This window comes from Equus przewalskii, chromosome 25, assembly GCF_037783145.1.
Source record: "Equus przewalskii isolate Varuska chromosome 25, EquPr2, whole genome shotgun sequence".
Lineage (NCBI taxonomy): Eukaryota > Metazoa > Chordata > Mammalia > Perissodactyla > Equidae > Equus > Equus przewalskii.
The window spans coordinates 2,311,751-2,338,414 of record NC_091855.1 but is presented as its reverse complement, the minus strand read 5'-3'; the positions used below and the strand labels follow the sequence as shown (position 1 = coordinate 2,338,414).

At 41.2% G+C, this 26,664-nt stretch overlaps 1 protein-coding gene across 2 annotated transcripts; it reads left to right on the top strand.

Annotated features, from left to right (window-relative positions):
* Positions 1–7,900: 7,900 nt before the first annotated feature.
* CNIH1 (cornichon family member 1) lies at positions 7,901–21,136 on the top strand. Of its 2 annotated transcripts, XM_070594183.1 has the most exons (6): positions 8,221–8,403; positions 12,175–12,243; positions 12,491–12,538; positions 16,628–16,740; positions 17,820–17,963; positions 20,121–21,136. In XM_070594183.1, exons 1-6 carry the CDS (start codon positions 8,323–8,325, stop codon positions 20,146–20,148), a joined length of 483 nt encoding a protein of 160 aa, XP_070450284.1. In that variant the 5' UTR covers positions 8,221–8,322; the 3' UTR covers positions 20,149–21,136. The 2 variants fall into 2 exon arrangements, with proteins under 2 accessions (XP_070450285.1, XP_070450284.1); XM_070594184.1 differs by lacking the exon at positions 12,491–12,538 and having other exon boundaries at positions 7,901–8,403.
* Positions 21,137–26,664: the final 5,528 nt, after the last annotated feature.

The window sequence follows — 26,664 nt, the reverse complement described above, 5'->3', positions numbered from 1 at the left end:
GTTTTTGTACCAGTACCATGCTGTTTTGATTACTGTAGCTTTGTAGTATGTTTTGAAGTCAGGGATTGTGATGCCTCCCGTTTTGTTCTTTTTTCTCAGGATTGCTTTAGAAATTCGGGGTCTTTTGTTGTCACATATAAATTTTAGGATTCTTTGTTCTAATTCTGTAAAGAATGTCATTGGGATTCTGATTGGGATAGCGTTGAATCTGTAGATTGCTTTAGGTAGAACGGACATTTTAACTATGTTTATTCTTCCAATCCATGTACGTGGAATGTCTTTCCATCTCTTTATGTCATCATCCAATTCTTTCAGAAAGGCCTTGTAATTTTCATTATATAGGTCCTTCACTTCCTTAGTTAAATTCACCCCAAGGTATTTTATTCTTTTTGTTGCGGTTGTGAATGGTATTGTGTTCTTGAGTTCTTTTTCTGTTAGTTTGTTATTAGAATATAGAAATGCTACTGATTTATGCAAATTGATTTTATACCCTGCAACTTTGCTGTAGTTGTTGATTACTTCTAAAAGTTTTCCAATGGATTCTTTGGGGTTTTCTATATATAAGATCATGTCGTCTGCAAATAGTGAGAGTTTCACTTCTTCCCTCCCTATTTGGATTCCTTTTATTCCTTTTTCTTGCCTGATTGCTCTGGCCAGGACCTCCAGTACTATGTTAAATAAGAGTGGTGAGAGAGGGCATCCTTGTCTCGTTCCTTTTTTCAGGGGGATGGCATTCAGTTTTTGCCCATTGAGTGTGATGTTGGCTGTGGGTTTGTCATATATGGCCTTTATTATGTTGAGGTAGTTCCCTTCTATCCCCATTTTGTTCAGAGTTTTTATCATAAATGGCTGTTGGATCTTGTCAAATGCTTTCTCTGCATCTATTGAGATGATCATGTGGTTTTTATTCCTCAGTTTGTTGATGTGGTGTATCACATTGATTGATTTGCGGATGTTGAACCATCCCTGTGTCCCTGGTATGAATCCCACTTGATCATGATGTATGATCCTTTTGATGAATTGCTGAATTCTGGTTGCCAAAATTTTGTTTAGAATTTTTGCATCTATGTTCATCAGTGATATTGGCCTGTAGTTCTCTTTTTTCGTGGTGTCCTTGTCAGGCTTTGGTATCAGTGTGATGTTGGCCTTGTAGAATGTGTTAGGAAGTGTTGCATCCTCCCTAATTTTTTGGAATAGCTTGAAAAGGATAGGTATTAAATCCTCTCTGAAAGTTTGGTAGAATTCCCCAAGAAAGCCATCTGGTCCTTGGGTTTTATTCTTTGGGATGTTTTTGATTGCTGTTTCAACCTCTTTCCTTGTGATTGGTCTGTTCAAATTGTCTGCTTCTTCTTGAGTGAGCTTTGGGAGATTGTAGGAGTCCAAGAATTTATCCATTTCCAGAGGGAATTTTTTTTATTGTAAATTTTTACTTAAAAAGTTACAAAATGTTTCTAATAACAAAATGTATAAAACTTTTTAAAGTGTACAATTTAAAGATTAACCACAAAAGAGTGTAAAATTCAAAGATGAACAAATGATAAAACAGATACACATGCACTCATCATCCAGCCTCATCACCACATGTAGAAGCACTGGGAGTGGTGCTCAGCACCAGCCAAATGCCACCTCCATGCACCAGACTCCCCATGTTATATCTGCAAAAGTTTGCTCCTTTTTTCAGGTTCTCTGAGCCAGTGGAGTTACTAGACTCCCAATGTCAGGTTCTGTGATGTGTCAGGGTCTAATGAGGTTGTCCTAGGATGATATGAACAGTAGATGCACATAGCAACCGAGCAGTGAACATATGGAACTTTTGACTATTATTGAGTTTGAATAACTTCCACTCTTGGTTAGGAAGAGGAGCAGACTCTTGGGGGGGAAGTGGCTACTCTGTCTCTGCTCAGACATGGTTTTGATCTCCTCATAACTTGTGTTATTTATGGTTTCAACTTACTTTGGGATTCCACTTACTCCTAGGTTCTGTTGACTGCTTTCTCTTTAACATCTCTCTACTTGTGGTCTTGCTCTCTGTTGCTGAGTGTCCTTGTATATCTCACATTCAAACTCCCAGAGAGACAAAGAATCTGTGTGGTCTCCTTGGGGACGTTGTCCTGGTTAGGAGGAGCGTTGCCCAGGTGGCCACCTCCTCAGTACCAAGCTCTTCTACTTCCCAGTCTACCCTTATGATAAATTTCCATAACCCCATGCAACCTGGGTATGACTCTGTTCCTTGCAACTCCAATGGGCCTGAATAACCCACACGCAGATAAAATTGGTAGAATCTCCAATAAAGGAAATTTCATAGCAGGATGTCCCATAGAGAGAATGAAATACAGAGGACATTCAGATTACAGCTTCAGAAAATCAAATGTCCAAAACTATCATAAAGCAGGTTAAGCACTCCTTGGTGCTTAAAAGGTGGCTCAATAATTTCTTGAAGTAATTATTGGTGTTTTTGTCTTGTATTCCCTTCTCACTCCACACCCTGAAGGTGGCTGGGCCCTTTAGGCTTCCTTCCTTTGACGATTTTTGTAGACAGGACAGAAAGAAGCCATCTGAAATCAATAGCTCACCTCGCTTTTTGTGAAAGCCCTAATTGCACTGAAGAGACTCTGCTAGGAGTCCCAGAGGGGGCGGGTGGTGAGTGAAGCCTTTTGGGGTCCAGGAGAAAAAGAAGAGAGAGTAGCTAGTCTCCTAAACTGGAAAAGGATCAGAAGTCTGGGGGTCTTTCAGGCAGTGGAGACCTGTGCCCTGTTCTGTGGGCCCTGGACAAGTGGTGACATAATAGGGTGACCCTGGGGTAACTGGAGGGACTAGAGTTTCTAACCTTGGCAATATTTCTAATACCTGCCAGTTCTGCTGCTGTGACCACACACATATTCATGCCTCTAGTGTGATTCCGGGAAGACAGATCTGCAATAATGCCTGATAAAGAATCTTGTACTAATCCAGTCAAAGGGGAATTGGAGTTGAAACTAAGTTATTTAAAGACAATAAAAACATTGCACCCTCACTATGGCCCAGCAATTTGATTCTTAAGTATTTACCCAAGAGAAATGAAAATATATGCTCACAAGAGACTTATGGAAGAATGTATGTAGCAGATTTATCCATAATAGCCCTAGATTGGAAATAACCCAGGTGTCCATCAATAGGTGAATGGATAAATTGTGATGTATTCACACAATGGAATATTACCGAACAATACATAGAATGAACTATGAATACAACAACAATATGGATGAGTCTCAGAATCATGCCGAGTGAAAGAATCCAGACATAAGAGTACATACTATATAATTTCGCAGACAGGATGCTCCAGAAAAGACCAGTCTCATCTGTAATGATAGAAAGCAGGTCAGCAGTGGGCTTGGGCTGGGGTGGGGTGGGAAGAGGCACAGTAGGCCTTCTGCAGAGCATTGCAAATGTTGAACACTTTGATTACGGGTGGTTACCTGAGTGTATAGTTGTGTCTTAATTCAGTGTGCACTTAAAATGGGTACATTTTATGTAAATTATACTTTAATAAAGTTGATTTAAAAAATGAACTACTGATGCATGGAGCAGTGTGGAAGAATCTTTAAGAGAAAACAAAACATTATGCTGAGCCAAAAAAGCCAGACACAAAGACCGTGTACCCTATGATTCCACTAATGAAGTTCCAGGACAGGTGAACCTAAGCTGTGGCGCTCGACAGCAGAGCAGTCCCTGCCGCTGGGGTGAGCCACAAGGAAGCTATGGGGTGATGGCCATGTTTTCCATCTTGTTTGCGGGTGGTGGTTACACGGGTGTAGACATGTTTGAAACTCCATATACACTTAAAATCTACGTTTTTCGCCATCTTTAAATTTTACCTTTATCTGATTTTATGAAAAAAAGACACGTATAGAAAAAGAACAATAACAATAGACATATATTGTGCACATGAGATTGCTGAGTGAGTCATTTCTGTAAATCAATTCCTCTTACAATGGTTGTGCCAGGCACTCCTAGAGCAAAGGGCAAAGTGGATCACACAGCCACCTGGTATTGAGAAACCACACCCTGCTGGACAGTGCTCTCAACTGCACGCAGCCTTCACCCCATGTTCTAGAAATAGATATAGTGAGCACAAGATAACACGAACAGTCCTCAGCTCCGCCACATACAGAGAGTGGCTGGGAGTCGCATATCACTCTGGAGGGGCAGGAGGGGCAGAAGCTGCCCTTCCTCAAAACCTTGGGCTGGGGAAGGCTCCTCCTCTGAGCACGTGGCATGGGGGTCATGAACCCGCCAACAATCTCTGAGCCTTGCCAACAGGAAAGAAGTGGGGGTGGCTCTGGTGGCAACTGATACTTTCTGCTACATCTCCTATTCTTCCCAGCTCCATAGCTATTCCTTCTAAGGCTTATGTCTCAGTTATATGTCCAGATCCATGTACCACCCACAACCACCAGGTGAAACTGTTTTTCCCCCAAATATACAGGCATCTGCTGGAAGATTGGGACCTGCTGGCTTACAATTTTCTGTGCTTGTGTTCTTTCCTCTTGGAAGTGCCTCATAATTTAAGGCAAGGACCCAGGTCCTCCCAAAGCATTGTGGGTTCCATATGGTATATATACCTGGGATGACACATTCTCCTGTTGTCCCACATCTGTGGGAGACCTCCATTTGTTTGAGGGCAAAATCACAATAGTGCAAGGGGCTGTCTCTTTTATGTCACCACCTCGTCTTTAGGTATCCTACTCACGCCCACCCCATGGAAGAGGGTGCGATTTATGAGCCTCCTGGGCCAAAGAACGAGAACTGTCTCCTTGCTGTGGACCGGATGGGGTGCTGAGCAGAGTGGCAGCATCATTCCCACTTGGATGACGGATATGTGAAGATAGCCTGCCGTCAGACTGAAGTCCTCAACAGACACCAATGACAAGGAAAACCGTGCTCAGCTACCAAGCTGTTCCCTGAGTCTGGCAAATCGGTGCTTGTTCCCGTGGAGGCTTGCAGCTCTTCTGTGCTCACATTTTCCTAACTGCTCAGCACCCCCTGTTCTGCTTTCCTCACTACTGGCTTTCTGTATCGAGACTAGGGGGCTGGAAAGTACTCTCAGGTGTGTCTCCATTTTTTTGTGTCTCCATTTTTTTGGTCCTGTTCTTTTTTTTTAAAAGAATTTTTTTATCGTTTTAATTTTTCCTTCTCTCCAAAGCCCCCCAGTACACAGCTGTATATTTTAGTTGTGGGTCCTTGTAGCTGTGGCATGTGGGATGCCACCTCAGCATGGCCTGATGAGCGGTGCCATGTCCACGCCCAGGATCCAAACCGCGAAACCCTGAGCTTCTGAAGGGGAGCGCACGAACTTAACCACTCGCCCACGGGGCCAGCTCCTTTTTGGTCCTATTCTTGGAATGCAAGCTTTGTGTTTGCAGGCTTTGTTTCCAGTTCTCCAGTGGCTGACCCGTACTTAGCTGTCTGGTTGGGGGAGGGCAGGGGGTGGAATGGATGCATAGTGATGGAAAGACAAGTTGAACAAGGGAAATTTGAGTGGGGGAAGGAGATGGGGGAAGAGAGAGAGAGCATAAGACTAATGCTTCTTTGCAATATCATCCAGCCCTATCCATATTTACCAGTAGAAGCAGGAAATTAATTCAGTATGTACTAAAAAATTACTCCCATGGGCTAAAAGGGTTAATGCAATTTCCAAAGAATCCTGCGAACTGTCTGAAAGAAGAGGGTATATATAGATTGCTCACTGCTCATAACGGTCTGCCGCAACGTCAACTAAACCCAGTATTTTCCTCACCAACTGCCTTTTCTATGGTTGGTTGATCTAATTAGCCCTTTGCCCTCATTAAAATGGTGTGTTCTCTCACTGATTACAGCTGTTAATGCCGTCTAAAGCAGTGCTGTGCAGTAGAACTTCTGTGATGATGGAAACATTCTACGTCTCTATTGTCCAATGTGGTAGCCGCCAGCCACAAGAGACTACAGAGTACTTGCATATGGCTAGAGTAGCTGAGGAACTGAATTTTTAGTTTTATTTAACTTTAATCAATTTAAATTTAAATACCCACATGTGACTAATGGCTCCTGTATCAGACAATGCAGGTTTAAAATTTACCTGTGTGCTCTCACCAAATGTGAGGGGGCTTCATACTGCCCCAGCTCCTGAGCGAATCAGTCAGTGTTCTACCTGACATAGAATGAGTGCTCAGCAAACCTTTGTTGAAATACCTAAAATGTTATCCTTGAATAAAGTGGACGGACTTGGGCAACAGCAGTAATGGGGTTTGGGGCAGAGAAAACTTCTCTTGTTAATTTCCTCCACCTCCTAGGTGAAATGTGGACCGCCCCTTCTGGAACTAAGGGTGGGTCCTTGGCTGGCAGTTCCATTTTGTGAGATAAGGTGCTAGACGTAGTTACTAGGCAAGGGAAAGACATATTTCAAGTGAAGCTGGAGAATAGCTTGTTGCCAAAACGCAGACCCTTGAGGTTTATGGTGGACGAAACATCACTTCCCAAAGTGTAGATAAGATTCATTTATAAGGGGGCTGGACCTCATGGTTTGGCTTGGACTATACCCTGAAAGCTCTGTTTCCCCCAAGACCAGGAAACTGCATCTGCCCCGCAGTAGATTCTCAGTTCTCCTGGACAGACATTGCCTGGGGCTATATTTTGCTACGCTTCTGTGGCCTGTAGTCCTGAGTAAGTCTTCTTTGATGCCTTCCTTTCTCCCACCACTGCATCCAGTCACTCAAGTCCTGCTGAGCTGTTCTCCCAAGTACTATCAACTATGTTCATTCATTTCTCTTCCAGTTTCCACTGTTTTGGTCAGAGCCACAGCAACTTGTGCCTGGACCTTTGCTGGGGCCTCCTTGCTTTCAGTCTCACACTCCTCTAATCAGGGTCATAGTGCACAGCTGGCCAGGTTGTATACTGCACACAGGTGGCTGGCCAAGGAGGTGAGCGGGGCTAAAGTATAGCCTGCATTCCTGTGCCCTGGTGTGGACCTCTGTTTATTTGAGAGAGTACCTTTGTAATTTGCACAAAGGTGCCACATAATCCTGGTGGTGTGGACCTGCACAGTGCAAGACAGTAGCCACTAGCCATATGTGGGCATTTAGATTTTAATTAATTAAAACAAGCAAAATTTAAAGTTCAATTCCTCAGTCATACGAGCCACATCGCAAGTGCTCAACAGCCACATGTGGCTAGTGGCTTCTGTATTGGACTGTGCAGATAAAGAAAATTCCACCATTGCAGAAGGCTCTGTTGGGCAGCACTGGACACTCTGCTTCTAAACCATTCTCTATACAATCTGCTGCTGTGAGCGATCTGTACCGCAAATCTAAACATGGCCCTCTCTTGTTAAAAGCCTTCAACGATTTCCACTTCCATCAGCAGCGAACAGTTGGCAGGGGGTGAATCAGTTTTGTGGGTCACAACCAGCATTAAAAACAAAACAGCGAAAAAGACAGGAAGGGAAAGCACTCAAGAAGCTTTAGCACTGTTTGTGATAGTTTTGTTTCAGCTCTATCTATAGTTGCGTCTATATCCAGTCGTCCATCTCCGAGTAATTCAAGGTCTGTGATGCTCCGCTGGGTTGCAATGAAAGTCTCCCCATTGCGTGTGGTGAGCCAAACGGTTTGCAAAGCATGGGCTTATGGGATGTGAAGTCTGAGCTCCCTCACCAGGCACAGCGGGCCCTCTGCGGTCTAAACCCTTTCGAAGCCCCCTAACGCTCGCAGTCTCGGCTCTGTCCTGCTGATGGAGCGCCGCTGGCGGGTTCACCTAGGACGCCGAGCTTTTCTTCTTTCTTTCACCTCTCTGCGTTGCTCGTGCTGAACCCTCTCCTTGCACCGCTGAATCTGCCTTCTCTGTGCCCGGACAGCTACTCGCCCCGGAAGCCTCAGCCTACGTCTCCCGCAGGGTCCCGCCCCGAGCGGGCCGGGCGCCCCCGACGCTTCCCAGAGGCCGCAGGCTCCGGGGACAGGGCGATCGCGCCGTCAGGACACACTCAGGGGGTCGTGTCCAGCACGAGTTGTTCCAGCGCAAGTGCTAGCTTACTCATCTTCGTATCTCAAAGGAGCAGCACAGTCCCTGGTACATCCTAGGCACTCACGAAAGAATATTCGTCCAGAGAATCAACCAGGGAAGGGAGGCGAGGCCGACCGGCGGCAGCACGGACCACGAAGGCGCGCGCCGCCTCCGGCCACTAGAGGGCGCCGGCCGGTGCGCAGGCGCGCTGGGCGGGCGGCGGCGGGCGCGGCGGGCCGAGGAAGCGAATGGTTTTACCCAGCGGGCTGTGCGCCGCCGCTCCCCGCCGCCGGCGCTGCTCGCTCCGCGGCCATGGCGTTCACGTTCGCGGCCTTCTGCTACATGCTGGCGCTGCTGCTCACCGCCGCGCTCATCTTCTTCGCCATCTGGCACGTGAGTACGGCCGAGGGGCGGAGGGCAAGGCGGCGGCGCGGCCCCTTCCCGGCCCGGGCCCCCAAGGGCCGCGCCCCGGGGCGCGCCGGGCCGGGCCGCGCGGCAAGGGGCGCCGCCTCCGTCTCAGGCCGGGCCGCGGGCCAGGGCGCGGGGGCGGCGGCTGACGGACGCGGCTCCTCGCCGCCGGTGGGCGCGGGCCTGCTGGCAGCCCCGCGGCGCGGCCCTGGGGGCCCGGGGAGGGGTCGCGGGCACAGAGGCGGCCGGGCGCCGGGCGGGAGCGGTGGCCCGGATGCGTTGTTGAGCACGGCCGCCGTTCTCTCGGGCTTCCGCAGCATCCTGCCCCGGTGAGATCGTCAGGACCTGTGGCAGAGGAGGTCCCCCCTGCCTCCCAGCCCTTCTTGGGTGCTCTTCAAGTGGAATCGGGTTCTGGTTTCCGTGTGAGCTCCGAGGTAGACTGGATCGATGACTTTGTTGACCGCATCTCCCAACTTTCCCCCGAAGTCCTGCTTTGACCACCCGAGTTGCTCAAGAGACAGTCCTCCCAGCCGCCCCTGTGTGCTGGGAGCCTGACTTAGAGGCAGTTTTGGTTTGATTTGGAAATGCTCAGCTTAAGCTTCTCTAGAGCAGTGCTTTTCTTTCACTCGCATCATGCTGCAGGATAGAAGCAAGCACGTCGTTGCTGATCCCTGTAAGGAACAAGTTCGTTCCCTGAGAAACGGTGCTCCAAGAGGTTTTTGAGGATTCCTGTTTCTCAGCGCAAAATTAGAAGCAGCCTTCTGGAAATCAGCATTCCTTAAAACTTTGTCTTAGATTTGCTTCTCCCCTCTCCATGTTCTAGTCCCTTCTGGAATATTGATCCTACTATGAATGATGGGGCCCGTTCACTCATGTAAGCTTTGAGTCAGTTTTCATCATGGATTTGTTATGAACATAGAGGGCAGAGTGATTTAAAGGGCAGCAGTGTCTTGTGCAAAAAACTCAAAAGTAGAGTGATATCAAAAATCCGTTCCCTTCTGCCAAAGAGCGTGGTTACGTTTATAATTATTTTAGAACCCGCCTGCTGGTGTAGTGCGGGGTGCTTGTGTAAGCTGTGAAGTAACTGCTCCCTCGAAATGCTCGTCAGTAGGAACCAGTAACTTGAAAAGTATTTTAGGCTCTTCTTTGGTGGAAGAACAATAAATAAAGATAATTTGGGATGCAAACCAGCTCCCCTTTAGTAAGCCTCTGATGAAACTGGAATGTTGGTTCCCTTCTGTCTGTAGATGTGATTTAATCCGCTTCTGTGTGACCGGTGCTTTCTGTTTTCTGAGATGATGAGGAGTCTTGGAGCTGTGGGTGCCTTTTCACATCTTGAACCAGGTTGGGTTTGGCTTAAGGAAAACCTTAACTGCACTTCTAAAAACTGGGTGATTTAGTATCCGCTTTCAAATGAATATGTGTCTGGTGAAGTAGATGATTTTAAGTCCTCTTATAGAATTTTTAAAAAGTTTTACTCCACAGATTAGTAGAGAGCTTTTATCCTTAGGGGTTTCTTAGTAGTTCAGAGGATTATGCATCCTTTGGGAACAAATTGGAAATTCTAAATAAATAGTTTAAATTTTTCTATTGACTATGTAACCTTCGGTTTATTTTCGTTTAGTGTCTGTCAGGAGACTCGTTTGGAAATTTCAAGTATAAATTCAAAAAGTCCTGTTTACATTAATTGTTGTAAAGGATTTTTTATGCTGATGGTTCTGTCAGTTTAGCCCTAATTCATGTGGTTTAGCTCTGTGGAAAATACAGTTGGGGCAGAGGTTGGTTTGAAAGCTAAAAGTGCAGAAGTCATTCCCTAACGACGTGCGTCAAGTTGGAAGGTATCCTGAATTGTGTAGTTTGGTGTCTTTAGGGATTTATCTGTTTTATCGCTTTTGCATTTCTGTGGAAATTGTTGTGAACATCTTTGTCCAGATGCGCAGTTGCAGGAAATTTGAAAACCACTGGTTTAAGAATCTTTTCAGAAGTTTTGTAAACTCTACCTTATAGCACTCAAACAGAAGCCTGTTCAGCAACCTATTCATTAAAAGATCCCTTGAAATCACCTGAAGAGTATCGACTGGACGCTTACAGACGTGCCAGCGTTGTCTGCGCCCTGGGACGGAGCAGTGAGCACAGCGAGAATGTTTGCTCTCACGCAGTTCACATTTTAACATGTATTTTCCTTCTATTCTTGTTTTAGTTATAATTTTTATTAGGTCAGATTAGTGAATTTTATAAAATTCTAGAAATTTTAAAAACCCATCTTTTCATGAAGCCAGGAACTGTAACAGGGAAATAAACCAGCATGTTAAAAACTAGACATATGATTCCATTGATTGCTGATAATATTGAGTAACGCTGTCTCATGTATAAAGATCCTATTCCTAAGCCACCAGAGGAACGGCAGATTAAGTTCTCTGTCCCTTGGGTGACCATGGCAGCAACTAAAATAGCTCCCCCACAAACTTGGTGCCTTTGGCTTATTTTGACACCTGACAATACCACATAGTGGCGCATTGCCTCTATTTGATTTTTAGTGCATTTTGACTTTGAAGTTCTGCGTTTAGTGACCCTAAATGTTAAAGCCATATTTCTCCAGAGTGAGGACAAAAACATTCTTGCAACGTATTTTATAAATGGCTGAGAGCTTTCTCGCCTTATCACATTTGTAGCTTTCACTATCACTCCACGAGAAGCTGGCCTTACCTGGGCTACCCTTCTTCAGTCTTTAGTTTTGCCAACAAATGAAATGACCTGAATGCAATAGGAATATGCATAGGACCCCAAAGGAGGTCAGATTGATCACTTTTATAGTGGCATTGAACAGGGCTACTCTTGCCGATGTGGTCCCTTTAGCACAGGATGCCTCTAGGGGCAGAAGAATTAGAAAAATCCTCCGTCCTGAACAGACGCAGGCCCTGGGCGCAGAGCCTGGTGCACGGCCCTTGGCAGCGTGAGCGCGGGCCAGCTCTGAGGCCCCATCCTTCGTCCTGTGTAGAGACTGCACTACTGGACGTGGCTGTCCTGGCCAGGAAGTTTAACAATCCCTTCTTGTTTCTCTGTTCTGAGGCCATTTCTTGCATTTCCAAATCGAAGCTGGACTTTCAATGTATGTGTTTGGGCACAAATGGGAACAAATTGAAGCATGTGAGTCCATCCCTAGTGTCCCCTGAACACTGTGACAAAGGAGGGATGTGCACAGATGGTTAAAAACACTTCACACTGAGGGGACCAGTCACACTTCACACAGTCTCCTGGGGGACACAAACCTGGACATAAATCTCTGCTTCAGTGTGAGAAATGCCGTGTGGGCAGCATTTTGAAGCCCTGTGCTCTGTGGAGATGAGACAGGCGTGCAGGTATTTTGACCAAGGGAGTCAGGAGAACCCTCCAGAGAGGAGTTGACATAGGCAGAGAGTTTTTTAGGATAAAGAAGAGTTTCAGTAAATTGTTGTGGGTGAGGGGAAGAGCATTTGAAGTAGAGAAAATAACTTGAAGAGATGCATTGAAAGATTGAAAATTAGGATATTTATCACGGTATCAGATCATTTTGGTGACAATAATAAAATGTTTTCAGTTCTTTCAATCTGATTCTAGTTATTTATTAGCACATTGAGTTTACTCTAAATTTGTATATGTAATGTTGGTACACTTTTTCTTTTGTTAACGTCATTCAATTATTATTTGATAATGGGGCAGGTTTGTTGCTGCTTTTTATTAAAGTGAGAGATCCTAACTATTTTAATTTTATTTTAGATTATAGCATTTGATGAGCTGAAGACTGATTACAAGAATCCTATAGACCAGTGTAATACCCTGAATCCTGTAAGTTATAATAGAGGGCTTTTCTTTAGATTTTTAAACGCTTTTTGCTTTTAACTTGATATAATTTGAAAATGGCCAATATTCTCAGTAGCATGATATATTTGTACTTTTTGAAGTAGGCAGAATTTTAAAAAATATTCTTTTTCCTGTCCTGCGTGTCTATTCTGACTATTATTAATCTGCTGGTGATCTTGTCAGCTGTCGTACTAACATTCTTCCAATCTGCTTTTTACATTGTCGGCCAAAGACAGTTGAAAAGGTCAAAAAGATTAAAAGAGTCAAAATTGCATTAAAGGTGTGTACTGCTCTTTAGTTTAATGTTTTAATGCTACATTTCATGGGGAGGGCTAGGGCATTTGTATTTGTAAAATGTTCTGTTCAGTGTGCTTGTTCATATGCCTGTTGAGGGTTATGATTTCATGAAATTTCATATTTTATGCAAATGTTTGCTTGCTGGCCCAGTCAAGTAGGGAAAGCTGTTAAATGCTTATGCATCTTTAAAAATGTTATAGCCATAGGCACTTCTATATTTATATTAAATTATTTGGTGCAGTGTTTGAAAGTTGGTTAATGTAAAATGAATGTAACAGATGGTGAGATGATTCTCCTGCTGTGACCTACTGTGAGGTGGTCTGCAAGTGGAGTCTTTAGTACCATATCTAGTTTATCTTTAGTTATGGCTGTTCTGGAATTAATTCACTCTTTCAGCTGATGTTTGTTCAGATCCTTTTAGGAGGATAGCTCTGTTTTTAGGCTCTGGAATCTTGCAGTAATGCTGACCTTTGGACTCATGCTGCCAAAGTTTTGTAGATAGCAATTTGTATACAAATGTCTACATAGTTGTTTCTAATGTATATCCACTCTAAATTTCTAAAACCAACCTGGCTGACGTTCTGAGCTCCGAGGGATTTAATTATAATGTGGCTCCATTGTGCTTAGGGGGTTTATGTGTATTTTGGACTTCATTTAGTGTACTTCTTTAGGGAGATTCTCCTTTAGCCTGTAGGATTGATTTTGCCTAATTGGTCAGAAACTGAAAGGTTGTAAGAGAGCACTGGGTGTATCTTCAAGAAATAGAATACAATAATTTATCTTGAAAAATTACTTAATGAAGTTGAGAACTTGTGTAGACTTTAGTTGTGTAAAACTATAATGCACTAGCATGCTAGAGGGATTTTATTTGGAATAGGGCCTCTAAAGTTAGTTTGCTCCTTTATCATTGTTTCCTGGATGAATCTGAATGATGGAGCAGATTCCTAGTCGTTAAAGAGCTGTTACAGTAAGACTTGATGTAGGTACAGTTAAAAGTATTAACTTACTATCTGTTTCTCTGCTCTTTTGAGACAAAATATGAATTGACTCTGCTTTCTCATGGGAAAGTAATTATGTTCCTTGTAAAACATCTTAAACTACTATTGAAACTAATTGTTACCAAGAAATTAAGAAACTGAAATTTCTTTGGACAGCTGTTTAATAGTATTCTATCCTGTTTGGCTTTTCCTTATCTGAAATAACCAATGATGATGAGGATGATCATAGTTGAAATCAGAGGAGGGCTTTCCTGTCTGCCAGGCTCTGAGCTAAGCATCTTCACCTGGGTTTTTCCATTTGGTTCTCCTGACCATCCTAAGAGGGAGGTGGATTGCTCTTCTCTTGCATAGGAGAGTAAACTGAGGCTTAGTGAGGTTAGAGCACTCAGCCTGAGGTCACCCAGCTAAGGGAGGGCCAGAATTTGAACCCACATAGCCTGAGTTTTAAGCTCAAGCGCTTGTATTTTGCTAATTTACTTTAAATTTGAGAGAGACTAATTTCATTTTAACATATAATGTGTGATTTCTGGCTATTCTTAATGGAAAGAAATCCTTGCTTAGAAAAGATGTGCTTGGGACATCCTCATCTTGCAACAGGTTGGAAGGCAGTTTTTATACCAGCACAAGTTGTGTTTTGATAGGGTGCCGACGATTGGCTTAATAGCAGTGCATCTGACAGTTTTCCCTATTTAAGATTGATTTTGACAATTCTGCCAAAGTATGGGGGAGGACACATATCATTATTTTTTAAAATGTGAACCTTAACTAGAGAATATTATGATTTGCATGTTTAAGTACCATCATTTCAGCTGTATTTGCATGAGGTATTTTTTGTGGATACAAGTTTTTGCATAAATGTTGGTTCCTAAATGGAATAATTTTTATGCCACTTATGGGCAAATTCTGTCATTAATGAATGATTGGAAAGGACTGGTTTCTATTAGAGATGCATAGTAAAAGTTTCTGGACCTTTTTTGTGGAGAAAAGAGATTGTGGCATTTGTTTCATATTAGAACTGGTAGAGTTTCAGATTATCATCACTCTCACTAAAGTACATTGTTTAAGAGCAGTAAGGGGTCATGCTCTCAAAATCGTTTTTTCCCCATACCTTAGTCTGTAAGTGTAGCATGGAAACTTGGATGATAATTTATATTGTTAGATATCAGTTGGCTTTAGAGGGCTAAAATAGGCTTACTATATATATATATATATATATATATATATATTTTTTTTTTTTTTTTTTGAGGATGGTTAGCCCTGAGCTCACATCTGTTGCCAATCCTCCTCTTTTTGCTGAGGAAGACTGGCCCTGACCTAACATCCATGCCCATCTTCCTCTACTAGGCTTACTATATTTTAAAGAAAAATCCTGTAATTTAAACAGCAGCTCTAGTGGTGTACTTCTAATGAAATGTATGTTTTTCTTGGTTTGTACTGGTTGTAGTCAACTGAGTTTGAAAGATTTCCTACGGACATTTTCTTGTTTTTTGACAGATAGTTAACTTTGATCTTAATTAAATGCTGGCTTAAAGGTTCATATTATTTACAAGTTTATATATATGCAGAGTTTATCTTTTGTTATTTATTATATTAAGTTTGTTGAAAAATCTGTTTAGTAGTATAGATTAGTTGGTTTTACTGGGATTTCATTTAAAATAGGATTCATTAAAAACTTTGCTTCAGGGGCCGGCCCAGTGGCACAGTGGTTAAGTTCTCACGTTCTGCTTCTCGGTGGCCCGGGGTTCGCCAGTTCGGATCCCAGGTGCGGACATGGCACTGCTTGGCATGCCATGCTGTGGTAGGTGTCCCACATATAAAGCAGAGGAAGATGGGCATGGATGTTAGCTCAGGGCCAGTCTTCCTCAGCAAAAAGAGGAGGACTGGCAGTAGTTAGCTCAGGGCTAGTCTTCCTCAAAAAAAAAAAAAAAACTTTGCTCCATACTTTTTCAATTTAAGAAGTAATTTGGCAGTATTAGAAAATGGGCTTGCATATGTAGTATATGTATTGTATATTATTATATTCCACAGCTATGGTTTCCCCTGAGGAAAGCTCTGACAGTGTTGAGGATTCATATAATTTTAGTTTGGTATAATGCAGACATTTGAGAAACTGGCTTTGCAGCTGTGACTTACAGGAACTTCTTTGGCTGAAACTTGCAATGAAAGGTTTTGGTATTTTTATTTAACAAAGTCTTTGGGCTGAAATCTTTAGAATGAGAAAGATAATTTAAGGCGTTAACTCCTGGTCAGTTTATAAAAAGCGCTTTGCTTGAATTAATTTTTCCTTACTTAATACTACCTACTATCAGGCTTACTTTGTTTTTGAGTTCTGAGCTTCTCCTGGTCTGCCTGTCTGCAACATTTCATTGGAAAGCAAGCATAAAGAAACAGGAAGGCCATATAGGAATGAGCTCAGGAACCGGGAAAATTCCAATTTCATGGTTGAGAACTCAGTCTTTTCCCTCCTACGTTGCAGAAAGCACATCATTTGCATTTGTGCATATTAGTGTTCTTTCCCCCCAACTGTGCTGAGATTATTGGCTGTTGGCTTTTCATTGAAAAATTACTTTTGTGGTAATGTGATGTGGTTTGCTAAATATTGTATATGTAGCATTCTTGGTTTCTGTTAAAGGCTTAAAATCCCTAATGTGTAAACTTCCAAAGGGGAGTTTTGTTTTTTTTGGGTCTTTTTATATCTTGCATGTGATTAGATACCTTATTTTTGTATTTTTATCATTGTTGAATGGTAGAAAGAAAAAGTATTCCAGTTGATCAGCAAATAACTGTTCAAACAGTCTGGGTGGTAACTTTGTAATGTAACCTGTTGCTCTAATAATTTGAGTTTAAATTTTAAGTTTTATCTTATTCTTTTAGTATCCTCTGGTCAGTTTGCTTGTAATAGTGCTTTTGGTAAAAAATTAAATATGGAAATAAAATTCAGTAGCGTCTTTCATCTCTAATTCTAAGAAAACAGTGATTTTTCATTATGGAAACTTGGTTGCCACCTGCTTTCCAAATTAGCAGTTGACTTAATGCCAAAGCATTTGGATAACTGGCGTGTCTTTTCCTTCCAGCTTGTACTTCCAGAGTACCTCATCCATGCTTTCTTCTGTGTCATGTTTCTTTGTGCAGCAGAGTGGCTTACACTGGGTCTCAATATGCCCCTCTTGGCATATCATATTTGGAGGTAATATTTAGATGTACTTCTAATATTTTCCTAATTAAATTTTAATTTATACTATGGTTGACATGGTTATTTTTCATGCTAGTCACCTAAATGAAAACTGAAAGTTAGTTGGCATTTATTTTAAAAATCAAGTGGGTGAACAAATAACTGTATTAATACCTCTTACGGGGCTTGCTTTACTACCCTTCAAAGAGTTTTTTTCCCTTAAAAATGAAGTGTAACTTACATACAATAATGTGTGCAGGTCTGAAGCATACAGCTCAGTGAATTTTTACATATGTATACACCCATGAAACAACCATCCAGATCAAGGTATACAACAGGTCCAGCCCCAAAAGATCCCCTTGTGTCCCATCCCAGTCACTTACCCCTCCATTCCCAAGGAGAACCAGTGACCTCTAAAATCTTATTAATTTTGACATCTTTGAACTTCATGTAAATCAAAATGTATAGTGTGTGTTTAACTTCTTTCTCCATGTTTACTGTGTGACACTAAATTCGGTTATTTATGCAAGATGTTCATATTTCATAACTTCTAAAAGTTATGTCTGATCTATACAGGCATGTCAAAATCTCATTGCCCTCGATTTTAGGAAATATACTGAAGAAGTGTTTAGGGATAAAGTGGTATCACATCTGTAACTGACTCTAAAATGGTTCAGAAAAAATGTACACATATTTAGAGATGGAATGAGAAAGAGAAGGGTAAAGCCAGTGTGGTGAATGTGAACCTTTGGAATATCTGGGTGAAGTGTTCTTGTACCTTTTCTGAAAGTCTAAAAATATGTTAAAAAGTTAAAAAAATCTTATTTCCTTTCTACAGTTATTCTTATTTTGCTTGGATTTCTAAAGTGTAGAGGAGACCAGATGTGACTTGTTTAACTGTCTTGTTCTGATTTAGGGGCTCTAGTTTTAAAATTAAGATGATAAAAAAAAGAACTCCACCTAGAACTGAAAGCATGCATCCTTGCGTGGACACCTCTCATTGGAACAAATACTGTTTGAGAAGAAAAACCCTCCTTCCCATCCTGAAGGTTTGCTTCCCTTTCTGAGTGGCTAACAGACTGTGTTTATTTCAGGTATATGAGTAGACCAGTGATGAGTGGACCGGGACTCTATGACCCCACAACCATCATGAATGCAGATATTCTAGCATATTGTCAGAAAGAAGGATGGTGCAAATTAGCTTTTTATCTTCTAGCATTTTTTTACTACCTATACGGGTAAGTTTAAAAAGTAAAATGAAAATATGATTTCACTTTGCTGCCTAAAATGTTTGTAGGCATTATGGTCTTAATACTTTAAAATCCACTTAAAGAACAACTCAGTGTCTTGGAGGTGGTAACGATAATGGCACAGTGCACACCAGCAAATTCCCACACATTGAAGATGAATATGGATGTGAAGGGCCAGGGTTGGTACTTGTCAAGACAGCCAACAGTGAAGGGGCAGAAAGCTTAGTCAGGGTACTGCTTCCTAAGTTATCAGACACATTCAGTGAGTAAAGGACAATCCTCATTCTCCATGGCGAAGTGATGGCATTGGGAGTATATGGCTGGATGAGTTTGCAAAACAATTTTTGCTTAACTTCAGTCTCAAGATTGTCTTTAATTTTTTCCGTATCATTCTTCATAAACTATGTGCTCTGTCTTTTATTTTCTGGTTTGCTTGATCCAAATGGGATGACTGAAAGAAACAAACAGTTCTATCTTACAAGATGGTGCAGTTATTGGTTTTTCTCCCTTTACACTGTGATAGACTCATATCATTGTTCCCCTACATCAGAGTTTCTCAGCCTCAGCACTGTTGACATTTTGGGCTGGATTAATCATTGTTGTGGGGGCTCTTCTGTGCATTGTAGGACGGTTAGCGGCATCCCTGGCCTCTGCCCACTAGATGCCAGTAGCATCTTCCTGCCCCAGTTGTAACAATCAAAAATGTCTCTCGACACTGCCAGATGCCCCAAGTCGGGCAACGTCAGCCCTGCTTGAGAACCACTGCTCCAAGTGTACTGTTGGTGGAATAACATGGCTGCTTGTTACAGCTGGAAAAGGACACTGTCAGGTGTGGAATTAGAATTTTTCTTTAAGCTATATGAATACACTTTTCCCATCTTTTATTGATGTGTATTCAACTAGAGAGGGCTTTCTGATTTTCAAAATCTAAAGAAAATGAGCTGTATAAGGTGAAAATGTTGTAATAAGCTTCCATTTCCTTTTCTTTTTGTTACTTGAAAACTTGCTAAGTATTAGATGACAGGCTTATATTTGTATTTCTCCTTACATCATATAAATTTCCGTTATAGACAAGGATAAATGAAGGGCTGGATTGAAATTTAGGAAAAAGATATTTTTGTGCTTTTAGAGGGTATAATTGTGAACGTGAGCATCCTTTACTGCATCTACAAATGTTGTTCCTTCATATATGAAACACAGATAGTGAATCCAAGTTCTGAAAAGTGAAATTCCATGTGTCCTTCTAATGTCCTGTTAATTTTCATTTTAAATTAATTTACATTTTATAACATACCTGAAACAGTGCTGGTGTATAGTAGGCACTTAAAACATATTTGTTGAAAGAAAGAAAAGAAATGAATGATTGAATAAATGATAAAATTGGAGATGTACAGTTGTGGGAAAATGTTCACCCAGAGATAGTGGCACCAGGATGTTCATTGCTGCTTTCACTTGTCCATTGAGTTTGTTCCCCTCCTTGCTTTGTATTTCCATTTAGATACACATGCCTTTGAACCATGACGGTTCCACATGGCTTTTTCTGTAGAATGTCTCCTTTAGGCCATAAGCCTAAATCAAATGGCTATTGTTTTTTATTTTGCTCCTTTGTCCCCTTTTCTTGTTTAACTCTGTTGCTGTTGCCTAGAGCCTTTCTCCAGTGGGAAAGTTCCTTAATTGACCATTCCCGTCTGTGAAATGGGGATGATGATGACACCTACCTCCTAGGACTGCTTGGAGGTTTCAGTGAGGTCCTGTATATAGAAGACCTCACGGGGCCTGGTGTGAAGTGAGCCCTCGGGAGATGCTTGCCTTTATTATTAGACACAACTCCAGAGCAGCGTGCTGTTTGGATTGCTTCTCTAAGCTCTGATCCCCCATTAAGCTTTCAGCTGTGCTGTTCTATTTGCTAAAATTGGAAAGGAAGTACGGGACAACCACAGCACATGCACTGAGTCAAACTCCCACCTTAGGCAAAGTCCATATATGTAGATTGAAATTGTGTTGTGAACTTGTCATTGGTCTTTTCCTTTCTGTGATGATGTGATAGCACAAACTAGTTTGCTACATAAAGCAGACTCAACTTTTTGGTGCTTTAGTTGTTATAATTAGGAATGTTTGAATTAACAGCTTTTTTCTTCTTTTCAGCATGATCTATGTTTTGGTAAGCTCTTAGAACAGCGCTCAGAAGAATCGGGCCAGTTCAGTGCATGCACAAAGCCACCACGTGGAGGGCTTCTATCCAGCAAGACCCTGTTTCCAAGAGTAGCCTATGGAATCTGATCAGTTACTTTAAAAAATGACTCATTATTTTTTAAATGTTTCCACATTTTTTGCTTGTGGAAAGACTGTTTTCATATGTTATACTCGGATAAAGAATTTAAATGGAATTACGTATACATTAATATCAAATGATTACCTCTGGTGTTGACAGGTTGGACTTGCACTCCTTAAGGAACAGCCATAATCCCTTGAATGATTGTATTAATTATTGACTGTCCTTACTCCATTGGAAGCTCGTGTTTATAGGAACTTGTAGGGCTCATTGGTTTTACTGAAATTCCATCTAATTATAAATTAGCTGTAGATACCAGGTGCTTCTGATGAACTGAAAATAGATATCTAGCCTGTGGGAACCATCATGGTTTCCTCATCTATCATGTAGAAGATTATATATGGATACATTAAAAACATAAGAGTGGGATGTTTTCCCTTTGACTTGAATATTATCCCTGTATATTGCATGAATGAGAGATTTCCCATATTTCAACCAGAGTAATAACTTGCTTTAATTCTTAAGCATAAGTGAACATGATATAAAAATATATGCTGAATTACTTGCAAAGAATGCATTTAAAGCTATTTTAAATGTGTTTTAATTTGTAAGACATTACTTATTAAGAAATTGGTTATTATACTTACTGCTTTAATCTGGTGGTAAAGGTATTCTTAAGAATTTGCAAGTACTTTAGATTTTCAAAACTGAATGAGAGAGAACATTGTATAACCGCCCTGCTGTTCCTTTAGTGCAATACAATAAAACTCTGAAATTAAGGCTTATTTTCAGTGCATTGTTTTAAAGGCTACAAATAGCTATTTCTTAAACTTGCTTAATCCATAATAAAGATATGTTACTGTCCGTTTTTTAAGCAGATAGTAGAGTATTACATTGTGTGTGTGTTTTTTTAAATACCATGCTTGAATCTAGAAAGGAAGATTTTTAAATGGCTAAGCACATTACCCTCTCTAGTCAGTTGACAAGATTCATAAGCATCGACGGCACAGCATTGTCATTTTTCTTACCAATTTAAAAAATTGTGACGCTTAACATGTTTTAAGTATTCTTTTTCCTTTTTGAAGCAGCAGGTGTTTAGGTAAAGTGACTTGTAAGTCTGTTCTTCGCTGCTGCTTGTGAGGTGGGTAAATTGCGACTTGCATGCTTTCGTAAGCATCCTTGTGCTTTACTTGGGATGAGGAAGTTAAAGGGATTGAAAATAGTTTTCAGTGGTTCAGAAGTTAAAATGAAGGATCAAAGAAAGAAAACCAAGTTATAGAAATGCCATGTAATAATCAAGGGAGTGTATGGGTGTGTTTGTGGAAGTCTTGCTATAAGAACCCCTTGAATTAGAGGCTGTTTTATTCTCTACTGGTGAAAAAACGCTCCCCCACCTTTGGGAGAGTGGCTGTACTGTTTGGGATTGGGTAATGAGGATGAACGTGTTGGAGAGGATGTAGAACCAGAAGAGTGAGGAGAGTCAAACCATTTCCCAACGAGAGAAGCTTTAGAGACCTTGTATTTTATAGTCTGGAGAACAGCTCGAGGGATCTGACTGTTCACCAGTTCACGCAGTAAACTGTTTATTGAGCACTTGCTGGACGTTGGAGTGTCGTGCTCTGAGTCTCAGCAGTCATTCAGTTTCCAATCCACTCAATTCGATCAGCACCTACTCCTCATTTTTCTTTCTTGTCCACAAGTACTTTTGATCATGAGAGACCTGGTCAAGTCTTGTATACTCCTGATAGGTTTCCTGGGGCTATTACTTTAGTATTCCTGGGTAAGTATTTTCATGAGCCCTTATTGTCTCTTAGCAAATACTACTTTCCTTTATAAGTTTTACCAAACACCCTTTTAATAATGTATACGGGAATATTCTCCGGGATTAATACAAGGCTACTCGTGGCAATTTGTGGAAGCCACCTTCTTATGCTTCAAAAATTAGATATGTAGTCCTTAGCAGATTCCCCAAAGATGATTGACAATGAGCTTCACCCATCTCAGTGGTAGGTTGTTAGTTCCTAAGCATGTGATTAGAAGATTGAGAACCTGGATGTTCTCATATCTACCCATCTACCTTTTCCAGTGTTTTATGAAATTAAGTCACTTACCAAGAGAAAGCAGGAACATATTACTTGCATTGACAGTCTCCCACTGGCTCTTTTCCTTGCTCTGAATTTAATTTGTTCTCCCCATTAATCTGTTTTGCGTGGCCCTGGCCTTACATCTGTTATTCCTGCAAGTCCAGCTGAAGCGTAGTTAGCTTGGGTTTGTAATCCCTTCCGGCTTTTATCAAATTGCTCCCTGTGCACGATAGCCGTTTAGGTATGCTTTTTGTCCTTGTTATAATTACTTTGATACTGTATGCTTTGATTTATCCTTAAGAGCTTTCCAACTCTGAAACAGTAGTATAACACACTATAGTTTATAAGTATACCAGCCACTCTGTTGCTATGGATACTACAGATGCTCATGAGTTAAAAATCTTACGTAACAAATGTAGTCTGTTCAGCAGTTACTCTATTGAGTAATGTTGTATCATGGCGTGTGCCCCTTTAGTACTAAGAGTGTAGGGGTAAAAGCTTATTTGAGTGCCTGTATCTGAATTTTATTAATGATGTCTGATGATTTTCACAGTGCTTAACTGATATTCCCCACTCCCTCTCCCAGGGTAGAGAAGTGTTTGGTCCCAGGCTATAGCCAAATTGCTAATTTGTTTGAAGTTTAAATTATTTTTCATAGGAAGGGGGAAGTGATTGGAAATGACCAATCTACTTTTGACACATATCAGGTATTACTAAAGCATTTGAGAAGCCTCATGGGTTATACCATGAACTGCCAGACCCACCAGTTAAGTCCAGATACCCAGGTGATGGTCTTTCACACAGCAACAAAGTACACAGCAATTTGCAGTATTAGTCTTTCAAAGCCAGCTCAGTGTTTTTCAGCTTGAGGACCACTCATGCTAGTAACTCTCACAGAGCTCTTCTCTGCTCCCCAGATCAACATATCTTGAAGATATGTCAGATATTTGCAGAGAAAGTGTTGAGGAAAATAATCCATAACCAACCTATAGATCAAAATTGGGGTGAGTTTATTATGTGCCAGATGTGAGGACCAGCTTAGCCTGGGGCCTTCCTTCCCCGAGGAGGGAAGGGGCACCAAAGAAGTGGGGTTTGCAGAGTGGTTATATACTGTCAAAGAGCATGTATCACATATGATTGAAATGTCCCTTTTACAGTAGTCACAAGATTGCTCTGTCAGCACAGTGATTGATGGACACAGCATGTAGCAGATCTGCAGTCTCGATGGACACAGCAGGTAGCCTGTCTGTTGTCTCCAGCTGGGTGGTCACAGGGTGAGCGCAGCAGTCAATCCCTACCCTAGGGAGAGATGCTTATCCTTAAGGAAATGCCACTGTGGGGGAAGTTGCATCTTTATCTTAAGGCCATTTGTTCTTGTCTTTGGGACAGCAAATGCTTAAAGCAGATGTATGATGCATGCTCAGCGGCTACGTCAGACCCTTTTGAAAGAACGAGGTCAGGCTGAATCGGGTTTATACCAAGTGGCTTCCTTACATACTGCAGTATATCCTATGGCTTGCCATTTGTTTGTGAAAAGGAAATGGAGATGTAGATACACATTGAAACTAGCAAAATATTTTCCTTGGTGCAACACTTCTTTTTTCCTCCAATTTTATGTTTATGAATAGTGTTCATGGAATATTATTGCCATGGTACAAATAAGGACTTACGTGTGTATCTCTTATAGCCTGCAGGGGTGGGCTTTTAAGTATGGCTGGCTATATCATAGCAGGGTGATATTGTGAGCCCATTCAAATAACGATCTATATTTAAAAGTATACATTTAGTTTACTTATATCATTTAACACTCAGAAATGTGCATCTCTTAATAATCAGTTGTACAATATAATTGTCAAGCAGAAATTGACAGCAAAATATTTTAAAATAGTACTTTTCAAAAGGAAAAGATAATATTGAGACCTTGTCTAGCATTGTTCTTAAGTACACATATTCATCCTTTTGGGAAACTGAATAATGCTAGTCTCAAATAATTTTAAGGTCTTTTGCTCAAACCAATCATTGATCTGTGGTCAGTCTAGCAGCCAATGAGTGTCTGGAACTAGTAATATAACTCAGAAGATGGTTCTGAACTAATACTGCAGGGTGATGCCAAGAGCAAAAATGTTCTATTTCTGGATACGTTGAATAGCTTTCTTAGAACAATTTTGCTTTAAAATTCAGAGTTCTCAAACTAAATGTCCGCCAGGGGTACACAGCTCTGCTGCTCGTTCTTGGTTTTGGAAAGCAGTAGTAGCCTTCTAAGGTGATTGACCTGTGAGACTGGAGAGAAGGTGTTAGCCCACATGAACTTTATTACTGCACCTTGTGCAAGTGACGATGTAGAGGACGTTTGGATATGGAAAAGAATGAGTAAGTTAATTTTATTGTTCACTGCTTTTTCTAAACATTTAAATTTCTTTGGTTACTATGTTCATGTATTCTGGAGAAGAAAATCTTAAATAATAAATTGATGACTGGGTAGACCCTAAAACTACTAAGAACATAGAATGTAGTTAGCCGTTTGCTCATGGCTTGTTAAAGTCTAAGTTAACCTTAATGGTGCTTGCCACTGTCCAAAGAAAATGTCATAAGTCTCTTACCTTCTTTGAGCTTGCTGGATTAGTTTGCTTTTGTATGTTTAATAAAAACCATCTCCAGTGTTTCCCTGTGTAGTCTGTGGGTAGTGGCTGAGTCTGTGTGGACTCAGTTTCAGCGGCTCACTCGGGCATGTGGGACCAGGACTGCAGATTGTCTCTCCGACTCCCCCCACCCTGCCCACAGTTTGAGGGCCATCCCACAGAGAAAACAGTTTTCCAAGAATGTTGGAGTTACATGTAATTAAACTTAATCGGACAATTATAGTTGAGTAGTGATATTCTATGTTTTTCTGTTATGGAATCATGAGGTTCTTCCTTATACCTAGTATTAAAGTAGTTTGGTCAGGCGTTTTAAACGTGGAAAGCTGAACTAGCACTTGCAGTGGAAATTGAGAGATGAATGCATTTTGAAAATTCAGTTGATTATTAAAGGATTTAATTAACCTATGCCAATATTTTTTCCTCGATTTCCTTAAATATTCACGAATAAGCTATATATTTATATTGGGAGAAAGCTAACAGAAAGTTTGGTAATGTCAATTTCAGTGACTGCCTAAAGTTTAATAGAATATTGTGATTTTAAATTGTATGTGGTTGTAATACCAAAATCATAAGGAAGGTCAATCTATATTGCAGCCTGTACTTTAAAAAAAATAACTTTCTTGCCATAACTTTGGCATTTATTATCTTAGATAAGAAATCCCTAGGGATATGTGATTCTCCCATCTTCCTTAGTATTCTTGTAAAATCTTCAGTTCTAGAAGCAGTCCATATATATAAAAGTATTAACATACTGATTTTATATTATGGCACATACTGGCTCTCTGGTCTGAAGTTCCCAAACGGGACTTGTCATTGTTTTAAAGTATTCCCTAATGAAATTGCCATAGTTCATCAGCAGCAAGAGGAGTTGGAGACAAAATAAGACTTTCAGTAATTATAATGATTATTTAAAATCTAAGTTTTGATGTGAAATTTACTATGTCTTGTGTGGAAGTGCTTGTGACCATTGGTTCACACCTGTGATTAGCAATAGCCAAGAGAGCCCCGGGACCACCGTGTGCAACACTGAATCCATGATGTCTGTTGAAACGGTGGCTCTGACTCTTCACGTGACCTTGTCTGCGCTCCAGAGGACTGCTCTCGCCAGCTCAGCATTGAGTTAAGGACGGAAAGACATGCTCAGTAGCATAGGGTGCAGTGAAGCAGTGAGAACTGGAGGTGGCTCATCTGGAGAGAAGTGCTTTCTAAAGTCAATGTGAAAGAGGGGTTACATTCACTCCTTGTAGTTCCTAGGCTGAAAAAATGAATGCTCTGAAAACAGCAGCTCTGAACCGGCGAATTCCTCACCTCAGAAAATACTCCTGCACATGCTGGATAAACACTTGTTGGGGACGATCCAGTATTGGGAGGGAGGTGACTAAATGATTCATAGGATCCCTCACAACTCTGCATGGCTATGAATTATAAAAGACAATGGGAGAAATTTTGGGAGTAATAGAGGGTGAAAAGTTATTGGAATAATTTTAGCTTGGGTGCTAATACCAATTTGCATACTTGTTGCTATGTCATATGCCACCCAGAAGTTACAAATATTAAAATGAGGTAAAGTGTGGTCAATAAAAATACGCAGTTAAATACTTTTCCATATGCTTTTTTCAGTGTTACCTCCAGGTAAAATATACCAGAGCAGCCAGTGCATTTCTAAAAAGGAAAATTGTATAGCAGTTTTTCTC